The sequence below is a fragment of the Myotis brandtii genome, unplaced genomic scaffold (genome assembly GCF_000412655.1).
Source record: "Myotis brandtii unplaced genomic scaffold, ASM41265v1 scaffold318, whole genome shotgun sequence".
NCBI classification, from domain to species: domain Eukaryota; kingdom Metazoa; phylum Chordata; class Mammalia; order Chiroptera; family Vespertilionidae; genus Myotis; species Myotis brandtii.
In genome coordinates, this window is record NW_005362190.1 from 775984 (window position 1) to 798065 (window position 22082).

The 22082-nt window shown below is 38.3% G+C and overlaps 1 protein-coding gene across 1 annotated transcript; it reads right to left on the minus strand.

Moving 5' to 3' along the window:
• Positions 1 to 20749: 20749 nt before the first annotated feature.
• On the minus strand, positions 20750 to 21850 carry LOC102246962 (coatomer subunit epsilon). The gene has a single exon (XM_005870433.2). The coding sequence runs from the start codon at positions 21824 to 21826 to the stop codon at positions 20900 to 20902; it is 927 nt and encodes a 308-aa protein (XP_005870495.1). The 5' UTR covers positions 21827 to 21850; the 3' UTR covers positions 20750 to 20899.
• Positions 21851 to 22082: the final 232 nt, after the last annotated feature.

Below are 22082 nucleotides of genomic sequence, written 5' to 3' on the forward strand. Positions count from 1 at the left end.
TGGATTCTTTTAAATGTATCAAGATTTGTTGATGACCCAGGTGTTAATCTATCTGCATAATTATTCCATGTTCAATTGAAAAGACTGTGTTTTCTATTGTTTTTGTGTATTGTGTAAATGTTAGATCAATCTACAGTGGGGCCTTGACTTACGAGTTTAATTCGTTCCGTGACGGAGCTCGTAACTCAAATTACTCGTATGTCAAATCATAAAGTGAACGAGTGAGACACTTGATGCTGGGCTGATGTTGTGGCGTTCACTGTGACGTTCGCTGCGCCAACTAGCAGTGGGGTATCTGAAGCTGGCTCGTAACCCGAATTTTAGCTCGCAACTCAAAGCAAAAAATCGGCGGAGAGACGGCTCGTATCTCAAAAAACTCGTTAGTCGGGACACTCGTAAGTCAAGGCCCCACTGTATTAAATTAGGGTGATTGTGTTGCTCAACCATTCTGTATTCTTATTGATATTCTATCTAAAGGTTTTACCAATTTTTGTAAAAGGTTATTGAAATATCTGATGAAAATTATGGATTTGTTTATTTTTCCTTTCAGTTCTATCAGCTTCTTCATGTACTTTAATGTTTTCTTAAATACATACACTTTAGGGTTCTGTGTCCTCTTGATGTATTGAATCCTTTATCATGATGAAATGAACTTCTCTATCCTTAACATTTTTGTTTCCCAAATTGAATTTGTCTAATATGACAACAGACACTCCAGCTTATTCAAAGATTAATATTAGCATGGTATATATTTTATCATTTTTTATTTTTAACTTTTTGTGCCTTTGTGTTTAAAGTGGATTGTTTTTGTAAATAGTGTATATCTAGGTGTTACTTTTTAATCCAATCTGGCAATCTCTGCCTTTTTATAGGTGTCATTAAAACAGTTAAATTAAACTAATTATGGATGTGTTTGAGCTTAAATGTTGCTATTAGTTTTCTTTTTGTCTTGTCTGTTCTCTGTTATTTCCCATCCCCTCACTTTATTCCCTCTTTTGGCCTAGTTGTATATTTTTAAGATTTTATTTTATTTCCTTTATTTGAATTATTATTCATAACTGTAAGTATTGTTTTACTATTTCCTTTAGGGCTTATAGTATATATCTTTAACTGTCTCTGAGCTATCTTTAAGTGAAGTTATATTCTTTCATGTATAATATGAAAATCTTACAGTATTTTTCAGTTTTTCTCTTCTGTTCTTTGTGCTATTGTTATCATGCATTTTATTTCTACATATGATATAAATCCACAAACAGTATTAATTTTTTTTACTTCATGTAATCAATTATGTTTTCACATGAGTACAATAATAACTTCTTTTTATATTTATCTATGTAATTACTATGTTTTATCCTTTCTTTTTAATAGACCCAGGTTTTCATATGGTATCATTTTCCTTCTGATTGAAGAACTTTCTTTAACATTTCTTTTAGTTAAGGTTTGCTGGTAATGAATTACTTTATCTTTTGTAATCTGAAAAAATATTTATAACATTTTTATTTTTGAAATATATTTTCTCTGTGTAAAGAATTTTAAAATGCGTTTTGCTACCTCAAATTTTCATTGTTTCAAAGAGAAATCTGCCTTCATTCTTTTTTTTTTAATAAGAGAAAAGTGACCAAATTTAATTACATACATATGTATGGGAACCCCACATACGTGAGAGAGTCAAAGATCCCATATACATGAGAGATTCATAGAGAGAAAGGGGAAATTACATATATATGACATTCTGAGCTAAGGGTCACCTTGAGGCTTCAGAGGGGCGAGAAAGGTCACTGCAAGACAATAAAGAAAAGCAGATATTCAGTCATTAGTAGTTTGCCCTGCCATATAATTAGGTCAAAAAGTGTTATCTCTGATCATCTCTTGGGCAAGTCTCCTAATTCAAACTCTTCTAGGTAGTTAAGGGCAGGCAGAAGTTTCTCTTGAGCCTGCATGGTCTCAGTTGCCTTTAGCTCAAAACAATCTGCATAGCCTATATTTTTTTAGCCTTTTCAAACAAAGGAGCCCTATGATAAAGTTGCATGTGGGACAACATGAACATTCCTCAAAGTTCTAATCACCTATAATAATAAAAGGTAATATGCTAATTAACCATATGTCCTTCCAGATGACCTTCCTGATGAAGCCAGGGCTGTGAGGGAAGCACAGGTCCCAGGTGTCTGCCAGTGGCTGGAGGGAAGCCCGGGTCTTGGGTGCCAGCAGCCAGGGGAAGGAAGGCCTACTCTTGCACCTGCCTTCATTCTTATTTAATTTAAAAACTTTATATCACACTTTGGTTTTTCTATAGGATGTCCCAAAATTCACGCAAGAAGTAATTTTGATAGAAAACACAGTTTTATAATTAAAAATTGTAAATTTTTATTGATTCATAAAGTACACAGTATAGGGTTATGTATGGAATAGGACATTGGGTAAATGGCCTCCATGGCTTTGCTGGCACATACGCAAAGCCGTGGTCTTCATTGGTCTTCATTGTCCCTGCTCCTGGGCCATAATTGGTACTTGGTAATGCTTATCAAATTGAAGGGATTGAAATCAAAGGGCAACAGATATTAGAATCTGATTCAATAAACCAAGTAAAATTAGGCTTTTATTTTTTGTTGTTGTTGTTGTTAATGCTCACGCAAAATTCAAATCTTGTGTGAATTTTGGGACACCCTATAGAAGAAAATTTCAACCTTAAACTATTTAAGTTAAACGACCTAATTCTGCCCTAACCAGTTGGCTCAGTGGATAGAGTGGCGGCCTGGGGACTGAAGGGTCCCAGGTTTGATTCTGGCCAGGGCAATCTGACTCAATAAACCAAGTAAAATTAGGCTTTTATTTTTTGTTGTTGTTGTTAATGCTCACGCAAAATTCAAATCTTTCGTGAATTTTGGGACACCCTATAGAATAAAATTTCAACCTTAAACTATTTAAGTTAAAAGACCTAATTCCATTGTGTTAGGAGAAGACACTGAGTACCTAAGTCTTTAAATGACTGTTCAAGTGCATAGGTCATATTTCTTTTACACACAATTGACCACCATGTTAATTGGGTAATTATAGGAATTTGTGAATCAAGGCCTTGCCTCCCACCAAGACTGACAAAATGAGTGACTTGTTTTTGTTTTTTTTTCAAAGAAGGTTTGGATGATGGAAACCAGAAAAATGAAATATGACTATTTCACAATGTCCAGTCTCTTGATTTCCCTGTCTGAATTTTCCACAACCGGAACTAGGATTTTGAGTGCACATAGAACAGTGATCCCAAAGTGTGTTCCACATCAGACTCAAGATAGTGTGTGAAGGTTACAAGTGTTCCATGGCCGTATGTTTGGAAATACTATATCCTATAGCTCATGTTTGGAGTTCCACAATGCACATTTATAGATCACAGGTTCTGAGAAGGCCTGCAGTAAACAAACATATTTAACTCTGTTCTCTAAGTTTCTCGTATTTATTTAATTACAAAACATTTTATTCATGTAACACTATATGGACTGGAGCAGTATAACAATATGTGGACTTTATGTCCATCAGAACCCAGAGAGTCTTACCAGGCCCTGAATCTTCATAAGGTTTATCTACCACCCTCTGGATTCATGAGTTTTTCAGTCTTTCAGCATGCTACAAGCCTGGCATTACTTGGCCTAATCAATGTAAAGTTAATGTGATATTTTGTGGGATGTCCAGAACTCTTTGGACTATATTATAGGTAGGATAGTTAATCTGGTGAGGGGGAAACTATCAATATATATTATTGTTGATTCTATGGAAATATAAGCTGTTCATAATTCTCTTTTTTGATTGAGAGAGGAAAAAATGCTGTTTATCAGTTTTAAGTGGTTCTCTTGGATTCCATCTGTTTTCTTCACAATAATGAATTAACTTATTCTACTTTTCTTTCTTCCTATTCCTCCCATTTTTTGCTTGCATTCTTTCTACTTTTTCAGAATACATCCTTCATATACTATTCTATACACTCAATGACTTCATCTTTGTTTTAGCCTTATATCTAAGGTTAAATGTATTGACTTCTCAACATCAACTTGTTTCCTGAAATTTCCCCAGTTGTCTTTTGGAAAACTGAAGTCTATCCTTTAGTAGATTCCTCAGAAATGTGAGATCTCACAATAATTGAACCTTTTTTTATAATTTTGGTATTTGAAAAGCTATTTGACTGGATATAAAATCCTTGTCTTCTGCTTCTTCTTTCAAGTTTATTGAAAATTGTGCTCCATTATCACTCTTGGGAAGAGACATGAGAGTCTACTTTTCTAAAGCTTATAAGTAATTACATTTTTGTCTGGTGACCCTAAAAATTATCTTATTTGACTTTTACTCAGGTCAATGTTGACATTTACATGGTGGGACATTTCAATGTAAAGATTTACATTTTCTCTTATTTCTGTAACATCTTTAATTATATTTTTGTTTATTTGGGTTTTTTTTCTGTTCTTTTGCTTCTGCACAATATTTTGGGAACTGTGACAATGTATGTTAGAACATTTTGCATGTCTTCCATTTTAGCAAAATTTTTTAGGATCCTCTATATTTTTTTATCTTATTTTTATTTTCTGGTGTGTATGTTTTACCATTTAAATGCACTTGGTGAAAATTGAATTTGGATCTCTTATTTCTTGCCATTAGTATTTATTCTCTATTTCTTAGATGATTTTGTCTTTTCTCAGATTTCTTTCTAAGTTTAATAAGTCTCATTAAATTTGTTTCTTTTGTATGTATATTGAATTTTGTTCTTAGGTTTTGAATTTCTAATTCTAGACATTTTTTATTTTTAGATAAATATATATCTACAAATGCTTGAGATTTAGTTCAGTTTAGAGTGCCATGTTACAATTTTCTGCTTCAGAGTCATTTTTAGAGAATACTTATTAAATAATATTATTAATTTGAAAAAAATTATATTAGATTATAATAAATAGGAGAGATACTACATAAAATGGTAGTAGAGTGTCCATCCATCTCACCTATGTTTTCTAGGTGTAGTTAAGGGTTTAGTTAAAAAAAATAAAACATTTATGTTTCCAAATGTCTAACTATTAAGAATTATGATTGACTGAGCTGATGAATTAATGGTAGAAAGCCTCTAGTCAGAATTTCTTTCTGAATCAGAATTAGAGTTCTCTAAAGAAAAAAACTTTCAAATCAATAAATTACTTTCTACCTTCAGGAACTAGAAAAATAAGAGCAAAGTAAACCTAAATCTAGCAGCAGGATGAAGATAACAAAAGATTATAGTAAAAGTAAATAAAATACAAAATAGGAAAAACAGAAAAAAAATCAATAAAACAAAAAGTTTATTCTATTAAAAGATCAATAAAATTGATAAACTTATATAGTTAGACTGACAAAAGGAATAAAGATGCAAATAAAAACTAAAAATGCTTATTTCATTGTTTGACTCATCTTTTATTTAGAGACTAGAGGCCCGGTGCACAAAAATTTGTGCACTTGGGGGGGTCCCTCAGCCCGGCCTGTGCCCTCTCACAGTCTGGGACCCCTCAGGGGATGTCTACCTGCTGGCTTAGCCCACTCCTCGGGGGATCAGGTCTAAGCTTGCAGTCAGACATCCGTCTGGCAGCCCAGGAGCCCTTGGGGAATGTCCACTTGCCAGCGGGGAGCAGGCCTAAGCTGCAGTCGGACATCCTTAGTGCTGCTGAGGATGCGTGAGAGGCTCCTGCCACCACCTCTGTGCTGGCAGCCATCAGCCTGGCTTGTGGCTGAGCAGAGCTCCCCCTGTGGGAGTACACTGACCACCAGGGGGCAGCTCCTGCATTGAGCATCTGCCCCCTGGTGGTCAGTGTGTGTCATAGTGACCAGTCATTCCCAGTTGTTCTGCTGTTAGGGTCAATTTGCATATTACCCTTTTATTATATAGGATAGAGGCCTGGTGCATGGGTAGGGGCCTGCTGGTTTGCCCTGAAGGGTGTCCCGGATCAGGGTGGGGGTCCCGCTGGGGTGCCTGGCCAGCTGGGTGAGGAGCTGATGGCTGTTTGCAGGCTTGTGAATCCCCCCAGTGGGTACCCTCACCCTTTGGGGGTGTGGCCAGCCTGGGTGAGAGGCTGATGGCTGTTTGCAGGCTGGCCATGCCCCCCAGCGGGAACTCTTACTCCATGGGGGCATGTCCAGCCTGTGTAAGGGGCTGAGGGTCATTTTCAGGCTGGCCACAGGCCCTTCATGGTTGGGGGGTCCCACTGGAGTGCCTGGCCAGCCTGGGTGAGGGGCTGATGGCTGTTTGCAGGTTGGCCAAGCCCCCAGTGACCCAAGCTCCCAGCCTCTCCTTTTTTTCCTTTTGTTTTTTCTTCAGCATCTCTGTGAGTGGAGGCCAGGCTGGCTGGAAGCAGGTATCTGGGATTTATTTGTCTTCTATAATTGAAACTTTGTAGCCTTTAAGCAGAGGCCACAGCTGGCCAGGGCCGGGGGGAAGCTTGGCTTCCTTCATCACCAGGGCAACCCAAGCCTCCTGCTCACTCCAGCTCTGTGGCCACTGGCCGCCATCTTGGTTAAGTTAATTTGCATAGTCACTCTGATTGGCTGGTGCGCATGACTTGTGGGTGTAGCAGAGGTATGGTCAATTTGTATGTTTCTCTTCTATTAGATAGGATAGGTATTCCTTGGCCAATTATACAATGTTCTTATTAATAAAGGTTTAACACTAAAAAATGAAACAATTCTTACTAGCCAGAGTTAAAAGATTCCTACAATGTTCTTATTAATAAAGGTTTAACACTAAAAATGAAACAATTCTTACTAGCCAGAGTTAAAAGATGTCATTGAAGACCAAAGACATTCCATAGGGACCTCAGTAGTGTTATACCTTTTAGGTGGGGTTCAACAAGCAACAGAGTGAAGTCTACTCTAGATCTTGCCTAACAAAGCTTAACAAGATTGGAAAGGATTAAGTTGATACATAAGTAACCTAATTGTTTGCCATAATAAAATTTGACAATGTAGAAAGGAATACAACAGAATGCAGGCACTGAAGCTTGTAATATTCACAATATTCAACATCCAATATAAAAATTTGAGATATACTAAAAGGTAGAAAATGTGGCCCATAATTAGGAAAACACTTGGTTAATGGAAACAAACCCAGTAATGACAGCAATGATGAAATTAGCAGACCAGACTTTAAATCAGGTGTTGTAAATATGTACAAAGACTGAGAAGAAAGTTGGAACATAATATTTTCTCCAATAATATGGTTTGTCTTTTTACTTGCTTGACAATAGCATGTAAACAATTTTTTTTATTTTGATAAAAAAATTATCTCTTTTCTTTTGTTGTTCCCCCTTCATTCTGTTGGATGTAAAAATACAAGTTGTCTCAGAAACATCTGCTAAAGATATTCTTTCCTCATTGAATGAATTTGGCACTCTGATCAAAAATCAATTGGCCATATGTTAATGGGTTTCTTTGTAGACTCTCAATTTTATTCCATTGCTCTATATGTCTACCTTTAAGACATTACCACATTATTTTGATGACTGTAGTTTTGAGGTAAGTTTTAACACCAGAAATTATGAGTCTTCCAGCTTTGTTGCTCTTTGCAAGATTGTTTTGGCTATTAAGGCCTTTTGCAATTCTATATGAATTTGAAGATTGATCTTTCTAATTATGTAAAAAAAAGTCATTGACATTTTGATAGAGATTGCATTGAATCTATAGATCTGTAGAAATTGTTTAGTTTACAGCTTTCTAGCAATTCTTTTATCCTCAGATTTGTGGAGTCTTACTTTAGGTGTGTGCAGCTTGGTATTTAGCCAAAGGTTCAAGATAAACTCTATGAAGACTCCTATCTCTTTTGGCATTTTTATCATACACATAGATCTATTTTCCAGTCACCTGCCTCACAGTTACCAGCTGGACCCACCTCCTGAGCTCTGACATCTGTTTTTTCAACTCAGTGTGGCTGCCAGTGGCGGCTTATGTTCTGCGTCCCTTCACTCTAGTCTAGAAACCGCCTCCTGGCAGAAAGCTGGAGCCACCATCGGGTTCACCTCGTTGTTTTTCTCCTTGTTTCAGGGATCACAACCCTCTACTGCCTGCTGTCTGATATTTTTTAAAAAGTAGATGCTTTGTACATTCTGTCCTGTGTTCCAATTTTTGTGTGACTAGAGGGCAAATCTGCTGCTGGTTATTACATTAAGGCTGCAAATGTCAGTGTTCAGTTTTGAAATATGATTATGAAATGACCTGTCAGAATCTTGAGGAGAGAGATTACATCTTATTCACACCTTTATTCCTAATGCCTATTATAGGGCTGGATATAGATTATGTTCCCAATTAGTGTTTTGATCCAGGTGTTTTACCTGCTACATGTATGCAATATTTTGTTCCCCTTGAGCGTATCATTTTGTGCTTGTCTCCTTGAACCCAAGCTTGGTAGCATACAGGTTTAATCTGGTATGTAAGAAAGAACTTTTGTTTGTAGTAAGAAGTCTTGTATTTTACTGCTGATTCTTCCACAGATGTGCAACAACTTGTGAAAGTCAAATTATATACAGTTTTTTAAAATTCCTATGAAAAGAGAATCCCTGCACTGCTTACCACAGGAGATTGCCAAAAGAACAAAAAAAATGATGGATATGACTCACTTTTGAGTGGTAAAATACAGAAAAATATAAACTCATTGAAACTTGAACCCTATGCATTTATTTTGTATTCCTCCATATACATTCCATGCCAGAATTTTGATGAATTCCTCACACACATGAAATGCTCAATAAATTGAATGTATGCACAGACCTCAATGAAATTTAAATGCTGTTTACTGTCTTTCATGTTACTAGGGGTAATAATGCTGAAACTAATGCTTACATAAATTTCCAGGGAGATAGAGAGAAATACTGCAAACATGAATGCCTACTCGGATTTAATTCCTGAAGCAATCTCAACAGCAGTTGAGATACATTATTATTATTTTTGTTTTGTTTGTTTTGGTGTAAAGAATTTGTTAATAAGAAGTACTAAATCCTATACCATGTTTTCTTGAACAGTTGGCCATATTATCTCTCTCTCTAAATGAAGAATGAATCAAAACAATAAAAATTAATTTTTTGAAAGTAGATGACACTTTGCAATTAAACTTTTCTGGCCAAATCAGAAGAACTTAGAGTATCCAAAGGGAAGAGCAATTAGATCTAACGTGGGAGGTGTATGCTCTAGAGACAAAGATAAAATGGCGAAGGCTGTCAAGGTGAACTCTCAGAAATGCCTGATGGAGTATAATTGTTTCTTATGTTACCCAAAAGGGTATTTGCAAATTGCTGACTTGACACCTCTCTCTCCTTCGTTGGCACATTTCAATGACTCTTACTTTTCTAACTATGCATAGTTCCCTGGAAACTTTGTACCCTATTGACTTTCATCAACCTCCCAGGTGGTGCTAGAGGGACATTTGTCAAATGCCTTCTGTTACAGAAATTGCTTTAGAATCATAGGCGGTCACCACTAGGAAGGGTCTTAGAAGAGAAGCAGTCATGCCCACTAATTTTCAGTTAAGAAAATGGATACTGAGAAAAGGACACTGACTTCACAGTGTCTTAGAGGTAGTGAGTGGCACAAGGAACACCTCGTTTTTCTATAACATTGCGTTACCCTTTATGTGATAGAGGATGACATGGGGTCGGTCGTGTAAACACCAACGTTACTTGTCACATTTCTTTTCCTCCTTCCCTACCTTCTTTCTTTTCTTTGTTTTTTCTTCTTTCCTTCTCACTTTCCTGCAATAAATTTATGTCAAATTACTTATTAGTTTTCAAGAAGTTTATGAGACTATTTTGTGTGTTTGTATGTATGTGTGTCCATGTGTTAAGTGCAAAACTGAATTCTTGTTTGTCATTACCAGTTGCAGTTTTAGGATAGGAAATGTAGAAATTTTCATCCCATTTAGTGTCCGCTCTTTGTATGGAGCAAGCCTGTGAATCAAAACTATAATGGATGTCTACAAACCAGTTTTCTTGAAAGCTGAAGTGCTTTTTTCTACTTTCAAATTCACTTTACTTTGATATCAAATGAAACCCATTTGGTGGAGAAAATTAAAGTAGCTGCATTTTTCCTGAGCACAGAAAAATCTTTTATTTGCCTCTAACCCTTTCCATTTTTCATGACAGTCACTGCATTTTCTTCTCTGAAACACAAACAAGTCAATGTAAGCGTGGCTGGCAGGCTAAAGTGATTATGGGATAATTTGTGTTTGCCAAACCAAACAAAATCAATCACCATTGTTTAGAGACCCACAACATTAAATGTCTATGAGAGGATATTTCTGGACTTTCACAAAATAGGTTTTCAAACACAGATAAGGGAGCAGAACATCGAATACCCTCAGGTACGGTTTGTAATTTTCAAATTTGCATAAAAAATATAAACTACACATATGGTGGCTTAACTCCATTGGATTAATGCAAACTAGAGGCAGCTTGGCACTGTTGAAATGATCATTTTAGTTATAGGTTCCCAAGGGGCAAGAATATATAATGAATGTTTATGTAATTGAAGTAATCATTTCAGAAATGTAACTTACTGGCCTATAAGGAGGGATAGAAGATCACTTCACAGTGAAATGGAAAAAGGAGAGAATTGATAGAAACAAGTATATACTATATCCCTAGCCATTTGTTTCTGAGTACATTAGTCCCCCCACATCTGAAGGAGATATTTCCAAGACCCCCAAGTGGGTGACTAAAACTGGGAATACTACTGAAACCTATATATTCCATGTTTTCTCCTGTACATACATATATTTTTACTTAAAGGAAGCGTTTTACAGCTTCTTTTTGGCATATCCAAATTGCCAGTATCGCTACTCTTGTTCTTTAGAGACATTATTAAGTAAAATTAGGGTGACTTGAACACAAGCACTGTGATACCATGAAGTCAATGTTATAATTCAGATGGCTACTAAGACGAATAACAAATGGGGAGTATATTTAGTGTGGGTACATTGGACAAAGGGATGAGTGAAGTCCAGGGCAGGATGAAGTAGGACAGCGTGACATTTCATCTAGCTACTCAGAATGGCACACAATATAAAACTTAAGAATTGTTTATTTCTGAGTCTTTCCATTTAATATTTTCAGAGCGTGGTTGACCATAGATAACTGAAACTGTGGAAAGCGAAACCGCAGGTAAGCAGAACTACTGTATACTCAATAGAGATTGTCTCAGGGATGAAGTTTTGTGTTTGTTTGCTTTTGTTTGGGCTTGTTTGGGGTTATTTTTCCCATCTATCCCAGCTGTTAAGCTCTGTCAGGGAATATATTGTCCATAGCTCTCTGCTCTGAGAAGCTCTAGGAATCCACTTCCCCTCAGGGAAGCTGTATAGTTGCCAAGAAGTGCTGCAGAAAATTCGGTCCTAACTATAAGCTATAGGGGTAGTTAATTTTGGGCATTTAGAGTTAAGACTGAGTCTTCAGTTTATAGAATAACCTGAGTTGTCTTTGAAACTCTTAGAAAAACATGTGGATCTTTCTAGCCCAGCTGTCAGTAGCTCAAACTATTTTTCCTCTTCCTCAATGACTGTCAATCTTCCTATGAAATGTGGTTTCATATATTGTTTGGCTCGGGAGATCTTTAAAGCAAGAGCAGTCCCTCTAGGTCAGGTTCCCTCACAGTAGATCCTGAGAAGGATATTTTTGTTCTGGTGAGGTACTGGGTGTGTGCTCAGGGGAGGGGGAGGGCAAGAGAAGGAGATGGACACCAGTGTGGCTTCCCCTCAAGTCAACCTTCAGCCTGTTCCTACAGGAAGTTCTAAATAGTAATCTCACCTGATTGGTCTCTTTGAGGAAAGGGGGCTGGCTTTTATACCCTGGTATCAGCCACATGTTGGCTACAGACAACTATCTCTTAGACCCTGGGAGGATGTCTAGACTCTAAGGCAGTGGTTCTCAACCTGTGGGTCACGACCCCTTTGGCGGTCGAACGACCCTTTCACAGGGGTCACCTAAGACCATCCTGCATATCAGATATTTACATTATGATTCATAACAGTAGCAACATTACAGTTATGAAGTAGCAACAAAAATAATTTTATGGTTAGGTCACAACATGAGGAACTGTATTTAAAGGGCCAGAAGGTTGAGAACCACTGCAAGGCATCTCTATTTGAGGTGGAAGCTCTCATTGGCTGAAGGTTATCCTCTGGGAAAGGTACAGCTCTGATTGGTTAGCAACCAACACTCATTGTAGTGAAATGCATGTTCACCAGCCCAACAAAGAGGCTATGACAGGACCCCAACATGGTCTGCTAAAGAGAAGCCAACCACTGGATTCATCATTCCTTTTATTGATAAATATTGCTTTCTAATCTTTTAAAATTATTACCTCAATGTATTGTTATGACTATATTGTCATATTGCCTGTAGGTACATATATAGGTCACAGTCATAGAGGCTGAATTAATGGATCAAAAGGTGTGTGGGCTGGTAATTTTCTTTGATTTTTTTCCAAATTTCCCCTTATAGGTGTTTTGCCAATTTATGCTAGCAGTGTTGAAAGAAACTTTCCTTCATACACTCATTAGAGAGTACCACCGAACTTTGTGATTGCCAATCAGATGAAAAATGTCCAGGCTATTTTGCAAGTAGAATTTTCTCTGTTTGGGACTCTTACACACACCCGTCCCTCATCTCTCACCCCCTCCCCCACCTCAGTGTACCACTAAATCCTCCTTTTTTAAATCTCCAATTAAGAGTTTTTAAAGGAAGCTTCTCTGATCCTCAAGCTAAACCAGATGCTTCCTTAACTTTCACCAGCACCATGTATTTTCATTCCTACATCTCATAAATGCTTTTATTTACATATGTGTGTCTTATTTAAAAACATCTTTTTTTCTCTCCCAGCTGGAAAGTTCTATTAAAGTAGGGGTTATAACTGTCTTGTTTAAATCTTTATCTCTAACAGGTCCACTTATACCCTAATAAATACTTGTGGAATGAATGAGAAAATAGGTGAGTAGGTCACATTACTAAATGTCAAACTGGGATCTGCCAGATGAGATTGTTTAAGCCTCAGAAATTAATATCCTATGTGATAAAGCCGTGGAAATATCTACATAAAATTTTGGATTACAATTTTTTTAATTTCCATAAAGTCATATATTGAATATATTGGCCAGCTTCTCCCATCCCTCAGTGGCATTCTCTCCCAGTGACATTCATCTTTTAGTGATTTGGATTTTCCATAATGGCTCTGCTCTGGGACAACATACCATTTAAAAACACCCTGGGGTAAGATGTGTCATGGCTTCATGGAGAGAACCCAGGTACTAAGCTCTGATTAAGGGACCAGGCTTCAATGGTGAAATTTTATATTTACCATTACTACACCAGACTAGACAATACTTATCCTGTTTTGATATCTAGGAAGAATGTTGACTCAGTCTTGATTGAAATTATTTTCATCTGCTTAATTATTTAATCAACAAAATAGTGATGCGAAAGAATGCACATGCAATCTAAATGGTGGTTTCCGTGGCAGAGCTGCTGAGCATAATAATCAGCCCATAACTCAGACCTAACATCCACATTTGGGCTATAACTTTTGACTGCCTAATACTTAATGTTGTTACTAATTTAGATCATCCAGACCCTCTGTCCTTCAAAGGGTTCTTTCCCCATTCATTGTCTCCTAACCAAAAATCAAAACCAAAGCTGAGCGTTCAGCAGCACAAGCTTTTATTCAGTGGCCTGAGAATGGAGAAGCGGGAGTCAGACTCACACATCAACTTCCTGTCTAAGAGAAGAATGGGGAAGATCACTAATATTATAGGGGTAAAATAAGGAGTTTTCTGGAATGGGCTGGTCTCTTCCCAGAACTGAGGTGCCACCCCTTTTCTTTCCTTACATGTGATCTGAGTTGGATCTGTCCTGGCACCTGTCAGTGTGTCATTTGGTTTGTTAATGTATTATAATTAGGGTATACGGAAGTTCAGGGTCTCCTGCAGGTCAGATCCAGCATCATCTTGGTTCAGGCCGACTCTGACCCTCTTTTGTATTTTAGCCCTCTTCCTTCTCTGGTTTTTTCTATAATTAAATGGAAACATAAATGCCGAAGGTTTCAACAGCCCATGGCCTACAGCCATAGTGACAATGTGACTTTGTTACTTCTGAGATGGTTTCCTGTTGGACCTTTGGGTTCCTTGATTCTGCAGGTCAGAGGCCTGACTACTACACAATACTCTCCTTGATAGGAAATGCAGGGCAGGGGAGGAGAGGGGCAAGGGTGATATTTCCTGTTCCCTACAGTTTATAACAGATCCCAATGAGGTGATAATGCTACCTTTTTAATTTAACATATTTTTTATTGCAACACACTGTCTCTTCCCACCCCAAACCAATAACAAATAATCTTGGACCATTTTATGTCGTATAAATGGCCAGGTAAGTATGGCCTGACATGGACAGAGCTTTGGAAATAAGGTTCATATAACTTCATTCATCTTTTAGCATGTGCCACATCAGATTTTGTAGATGTTTGCTGGAATTTAATGGGTTTATGAGTTTGTTGTTCCTTGGTCTGCCCCATCATGCAATTCTTCATGTTACATTGCCAACCCTCACTGGGTGTCATCCTTCTGGACCCCCAGCTATCTGTGTACATTAGGGCTTAGCAGTCCTAACCCATAGAGCCTGGGAGCTGTGCCCTTGAGGTCCAAGGTCTCTTTTAAATGACTCAAAATATGGTCAGATAGCTTTCCTTCCTTTACTTCTCACTTTCATTTGTCCTTTCCTCTTTCACTCTTTATTTCCTCTGAGCTACCACCTCTTATTGTATTGTCACACTTTAAGCAGTAAAGTACTCCTATGTGTAATGTCACTCTCTGGCTGCATAACTGCTAATATATATTTGCATAGTTGCATCTGCTTTGCTTCTTTTATAACAGTAATTGCAATACTGATTTTATTATTTGCATGTTTTCTTAGTCTCGCTCCATCGGTCTCTCTCACTCATGAGATCGAGGGCTATGTCTGCTATCTTCATTGATATATCCCTATCAATTATCGTGGTCCTGCCATAGAATAGTGCTAAACAAATATTTGCTGAATGAGTAAATCCTCACATTTTGCTCAATTCCTGTCCCTCTCTATTCCCCATTGTTGGGACCCAAGTATTAATTATGACAGTCACTCTTTGCAAAACGCTCCACAGATCAGCCAAATGTTCTTATGGCAGCCATGCTCTAAAATGAGCTGCTTTGTATCTAATACTTCTGGGGTCTTGGTGGGGGTTGAATAGTCTTGGAGAAAAAGCAATCTACTGAAATGATACTCACTTATATCTGTTAGGGATCTTTGGTTGCTCTGTTAATTTTTACAAAAACAAAAAATCTTGACAGACTGTCGGGTCATTTCTAGACTCATGTATGAAGACTCATATACAAAGGTAGCATAGGGTGGATGCTCATGAGTCTTTATTATCATTGTTGTTGTTGAATTTGATTGAAGCTTCCCTGCTTTGAATTACTTTAAAAAGAGTGGGTTCCTGAGACATGACTATGAGGCCAAAAGGAGGAGTGGATCAAGCCTTACCAGGCCAGGAGGAGCGACAGTTTGGGGCAGAGGAGGCATTGTAACGTCTTTAAATCATGGTATGTTAACAGTCATTGCTTCTGTCTGTGCATAGGATGGATCCAGGCAACAGTTTGTAGGAAGTCTATGTTCTAAATCATCCAGATTACACGAAGTGACTTGCATGCAAATGGTGCTCAATAAGCTTGTTGAATGAGTGACCAAGTGCTGGGCCTCTTGCTCTTATAAGTAGATACAAGCCTCCAGAAATAATTACATGAGAGGCTTGTTACACATCATCATGCACCAGTGTCTTGCTTGCTTCCTTAGAGCCCCTGAGATTAAGGACAGCAAGTGCTGCCCTGCCGCCCGGGTGTGTGGAGAGCAGCACTTAGACTCACTCTTCTTTAAATGGAAGCAGTTGGCTTTGCACCTCTGCAGCTATAAGTTCTTAAATTACTCCTTCTGAACACATTCAGGCAGTGTGACCAGCAACTGAAAGGGACAAGGAAATGAAGGAGAGCTTTGTGTTATATGTTTTCCATTCCCCTCTTTCTGTGGCTCTTTCAAGAGTTGTATGGAAAGATCACTGAGTCTGAAAGGCATAATTTTTGACATGTCAACCAATTAGAAATGTGACTAAATCCTGTGGGGTTGTTGTAATTACTGAAATGGTGGGTGTCTAGACAAGTCTTTATTGTGATTTCTGCAAAGAATGGAAAGGTTATGTGGCTTTGCTGGAGGTTTCTGTTTTATCATCTAGGATTATTTAAATTATTTAAAAACACATGGTTAAAAATCTCTAAGATAAAAATTTCACTGTGGAAGCATGGAGGCATGGAACAGACTGACATATTCAAGGTGGGGACTGGGGGAATGAGAAGAGATAAACCAAAGAACGTATATACTTATATTAATAGTCCATGGACACGGGCAATAGGGTGGTAAAGACCTGGGGGGAGGGTGGTTAGGGGCTGGGAGGAGGGAAAGAAGGAGGTGGGGGGAATAGGAGACATCTTTGATACTATCAACAATATATTTTTTTTAAATTTTCACTGTCATGGTTCCAAAATTTTATATTGATTTAGGTCATAATTTGATCATACAATTGATCTGGTTATGATTGGTCAGTAATGTGTGAGTGGACAAAAACCTCTCTGACTTTCTTGGTTCTTAGTGAGAAATTGTGGGTATTCATTTTTGTGCAGTATAGGAACCATTACGCCAAGGAAAGATGAGGAAGTGGCCTGAAGGAACATCAAGTTTAAATGCCAATGCGAAGGTAGAATTAGTCCATGATTTTGCCACTTGGTAGAAAGTGGGTGTTTTTGTTTTGTTTTGTTTTTTTGTGTGTGTTTTTGTTTTGTTTTGTTTTTATGTTAACAAACTGGGATTTATCATTCAGAAACCACCAAAGCCCTTAGTGCTTGCATCAGTGATGCTTCTATAGACGGGTTCGAGGCACCTGGGCATCACCAGAAACAGATTTTATTAAATTCTGCAATATTCCTTGTCCCTTACAGTTAATATATGTAGGCCGAAAGGATAAAGCTAAATTTCCACGGACAGCAATGGCCATCCTACTCACCCTAGATTTATTCTTTCAACAAATGTGTACTGAACACCTATTATGTTCATCACACACACACACACACACACATTCATCACACTAGGCAACTAGTACTCAAAGTGAACATTGTTTTTCTTTATTGCTCACCTTATATGTTTTGATCCTTTTCTTCACTGTATCTTGGACCTCATTCTTCAAATTTGTTCTGATTTCCTGAATCCTGATCTATTAGTGTATTAGTATATGTTTAAAAAGTAAAAAAAAAAAAAAAGTAAAAAATTTTTCTGTAAATAGTTTCCAACTTATTACTTACACTAGAGGCCCAGTGCACGAAATTCATGCACTTGGTGGGGGGGAGCTCAGCCTGCCCTATGCCCTCTCACAGTCCGGGAGCCCTCAGGGGATGTCCGACTGCAACGGAGGTGGGAGAGGCTCCCGCCACCACTGCTGTGCTTGCCAGCTGTGAGCCTGGCTTCTGGCTGAGTGGCGCTCCCCCTGTGGGAGCGCACTGACCACTAGGGGGCAGCTCCTGCATTGAGTATCTGCCCCCAGGTGGTTAGTGTGCATCATAGCGACTGGTCATTCTGCCATTTGATTGATTTGCATATTAACCTTTTATTATATAGGATAATATTTTGTCTACATACCAGGCTTCCTTCTGGAGACCACCTAAGTGTGAGTTGAGACTTATTTTTTTCAAATAACTAAGACTGTATTAAAATGTTATTATCGGAGAGACTCATATAGACTAATATATTGTAAGCCTAAATTGAATATATTTGGTCCAAAAAGAAATAAATGAGTTTTAACCATTTATTTTTTATTAGTGTAAACACTTTTGCTTTCTCCTTAAAGCCTCAAATAAACTAACTTGTACTTTATGGGCAAATATTATGAGCATATCTTAGAATTTATTTAAATGTAATTTAGATATGCTATTTTTGTTTTTTAAAGCTTTAAAATATAACATTCAAATAGGTACTTTGCTTTAAAATAAAATTATTTTGCAGTTTTTTTATATTAAACTAGGAGTCATTTTTCAGAAACCAAATGGTATATTAAAATTAATATGGGTAAATTATAAATGGTAGTTAAAAACAAGATAGATCATAAAAAAGACAGAAATAGATTGAAATAAAACTTTCAATCCAGAGGAAACAGGAAAACTAAAGAAAAAAAAACAGTTAATAAGCACAAAAAAAATATTTGACTGTAGAAGTTAGACTAAGATAAATGTGGGGATTAGAATGTGAAATAGAATAAAAGTATAATTTTATGTGACAATAAAGAAATAGTACAATAATATAAGTTGAGAGGAAAAAAGCAAAAGAAATGCTTAAAGCTATTTCAAGCATAAAACTCAATAAAATAGAAAACCGTAGTGTGCAAAGAAATACAGGGCTATGTGTTGCTTTCTTCTTTTATATCCTCTTTTTTTTTGTGGTGAAGAGGTCAGCTTTGTTCTATTAATTGCTGAAATGTGAATTTATCAATTTCTCCTTATAGATCAGTTCATTTTTGCTTTATATTTGACCTGATACCTCTGTAACCAATCTAATTAAAGACATTTGTTTTGGACTTTGTAATTGCAAACACTTAAAAAATTTTTATCTCTTTTTCTTTTCTGCTTTAAATGGCTTGTTTGTTTTAAGGTGCTGATATAGTTGTTTTTGTGGGGGTTTTTTGAACCATTTAGGCTGAGGAAGAGAGGACTTACTAGTATTGGTGCACAAAATTCATATTGGAGACAAAATCCACAAAGTACAAATATTATTTAAATTCATGTATAACAAGGATATTTTGTTTCATCTAGAATATTCTTATTGGCTGAAAAATAAAAATGTGAGTTATTGTTTACTGAGATCAGGAATATTGTAGGACAAGAGGGCAAAGGAGAGAGGAATAAGGAGTTCATTTAAGTCTTATAAATCTATTAGATATCTAAGTGGAAATGTCGAGGGAGATAGATGGATATATGAGTTGGGAGTTCCCTGGAGAGGTCTGACCTAGAGGTATGAATTTACAAGTTTTAGCATAAGATGCTATTTGGCCAAGTAATTGGATTGGAAACACCAGGGAATAAGTGTAGATAGAGCAATAGTTCAAGGACTGAGCCTTGAATCACTTTAACATTTAAAGCTTGAAAGATCAGGGGAGTCATTCCCAGTGAGGTTAGAAAAAATTCAACAGAGTTCTGTTTTATGCCCTGGCCCATTTGGCGCAGGTAGTTCAGCATTGTCCCATGCACCAAGAGGTCACCTGTTTGATTCCCAATTAGGGCTCATGCCTGGGTTTTGGGCTCCAACCCCAGTAGGAGGCATGTAGGAGGCAGGTGATTGATATTTCTCTCCCTCTCCCTTCTTCTCTCTCTCTCAAATCAATAAAAACTTATTTTTTTAATGAGAGAGAGGGAGTTATTTTCTATAACCCAACTTAAGAAAATATTTCAAGAAGAGAAAGCAATCACATGTGGCAGGGTTACTGATTGCTCAACTAAGATGAGGAATAGAATTTTTCCTTTTTTAAGGTTTTACTTTTTTAATGAGGAAGTCATGATAACAAGATCTGTGTTGGTGGAGTGGTCGGTAGGAAAGACTTGTTGACATCAACCCTGTCTTTTAGTTCACCAGTTCTCTCTTCACTGATTTTCAATGGCTGTTCTTGCACCAGCAACATCTGTATCACCAGGGGTCTTGCTAGAAAAGAACATTTCTGGGCCCCAACCTGGACCTGTTGCATCAGAACTCTGACACTGAGCCTCTGCCATGTTTGTTTAACGAGTTCTCCAGATGATTCTGATGTAAACTGAGGTTTGAGAACTACTCCTCTTGATGGATATCAGCACATTCTCTCAGAAAAGCTGTGACATCAGTACAGTTCATGCTTACTCTTCCAATTTTCAGCTTCTTCTTAAGAATATGCTGTTATATTTTACTTTGATTTTCTATATGACTTGTAGCAGATGTGTTTTCAGGACAATGAGTGTGTGTGTGTGTGTGTGTGTGTGTGTGTGTGTGTGTGTGTGTGAATGTGCATGTGGGTGTGGAGAGATAGAGAACTATATATAGAATGTGTGTACATATATAATATATGTGATATTTATCCTATTGTAATATCTGATTTAAAATATTTTAATTAATTTAGAACTTAAAGAAAAGGTGCAAATCAATACCCCCTTTGCAGCCTCTCCTAATGTTAACACCTTATATAACAATAGCGCAATGATCAAAGTTAGGAAATTAACATTTGTACAATACTGCTAACTGAACTACATTCTGTATTCAGATTTTCCCACTTTTCCTACTAATGTTCTGTTTCAGTTCTAGGATGCAATCAGGATCTCACATTGCATTCCGTTGCTGTCTCCTTAGGTGCTTCAAACCTACGTGAGTTCCTCAGTCGGTCCTTATCTTGTAGGACCTTGACACTTTTGAAAAGTACTGGTCAGTTATGTTGTTGAATGTTCCTCAAGTTGTCTGATAATTTCCCACGATAGAATGTGGTTAAACAGTTTTGACAAGAACAACACAGATGTTCCCCTTTCTGAATGCATTTTGAATTTTAGGACATTCAAAAGTTGCACTTTGGTTGTAACTTGTTTCACTGTATTAAAATCCATTCACTCAGTCTCTGGAGTATACTTTTTTTTCCCCCCGGAGTAGAGACGTTTATTGACAGAAGGGGGTTGGGCTTCCAGCCTCTGCCTCTGACCAGCCAAAGGAGAATGGATGAAGGCGGGTGCCCAGCGGGGAGGGCAGCACGGCTGGGCCTCACCTTCCCACTGAGGAAACTGCATCTGAGGCCAGACTCAGGTGCTGGGAGTATATTGCAGTACTAGCCGGTCAAAGTCATTTTCCTTGGCCTGGTACTCCTTAATAAAGGGGTGGAACCTGTGTGCATCCTTTAGCTGGGACAGGTAGCGGTTTGTCACCTCAGGGGGCTTGCCTAGGTGCTGAGACAGGACGATGAGGTTAACCAGCGTCTCCGGGTGGCTGCTATCCTTGTCCAGTGCCTCCTGCAGCACACCCTCAGCAGCCTCCCAGTGGCCTTGGGCCATGTGGCAGGCCGCCTGCCCATTGAGCAGCAGCAGAGTGGACAAGCACTTGTCGGCCATCTCCTGGAAGATGTAGTAGGCATCCTGCAGCTTCTCACCACCCATGGCTAGGTTGACCCAGGCAGTGGCCAGCTGGGTGAGGGTGGCATCCTCATCTTGGTCCTGCATCTTCTTTAGCTCCTTCCAGGCGAGGTCCACGTGGTCCAGCTTCAGCAAGATCTGCACCGTCATGGCCATGCACTCCAGGCTGTCCCCCTGGTGCAGGGCACGCAGGGCAGCGTCCGGGTTCTGGTCATGGAAGTAGATGGAGGCAGCCATCAGCAGGAAGGTGATGTTGGTCACATCCACACTCCTACTCATCTCTCGGTCCAGGTCAGCAACGATTGTGTCCCTCTGGCTGTCGCTGGCCAGGTACTCCGCAAACATGCGCACAGCCTGGAGCTCAGGGGCTGAGGAAGGCTTGATCTCATCCAGGACCACGCCATACTTCCTCTGTGCAAGGTACACTCTGTACAGGAAGACATCCCTTTCCACATCTCTCTCCGGACTCAACGGCTTCACCCGCTGCGCCTCCTTGATGCACTGCTGGTAGCTGCAGATGTAGAAGGCGTTCTTCACGTCGAAAAGCTCGTCCACTTCTCCAGAGCCGCCAGAAGCCGAACCCGGAGCCGGGGGCGCCATGTCGCTCTGGTGTCACCCACTCCTCTTCCCTCTGGAGTATACTTTTATTACACAAACTCATTCTAGGTTAATCCTTACTACCTTCTCTCCAGCATTTATTTTAATATTGACAATGTAAAGTAGTTTCCAGCAGATCTAAAGAAAATACAGCACAAAGCCTAGGTACTTTGATAGGTAAATATAGTTAAGAGTAATAGAGTTCCAGTAAGTTAAGAATGGTCCCTCAGGAATCTCTGTTCTCCTCTTTGCAAGTGAT

Bases quoted from the DNA above. Each gene is read 5' to 3' on its own strand.
- LOC102246962 (XM_005870433.2), bottom strand. From the start codon at position 21,826: ATGGCGCCCCCGGCTCCGGGTTCGGCTTCTGGCGGCTCTGGAGAAGTG.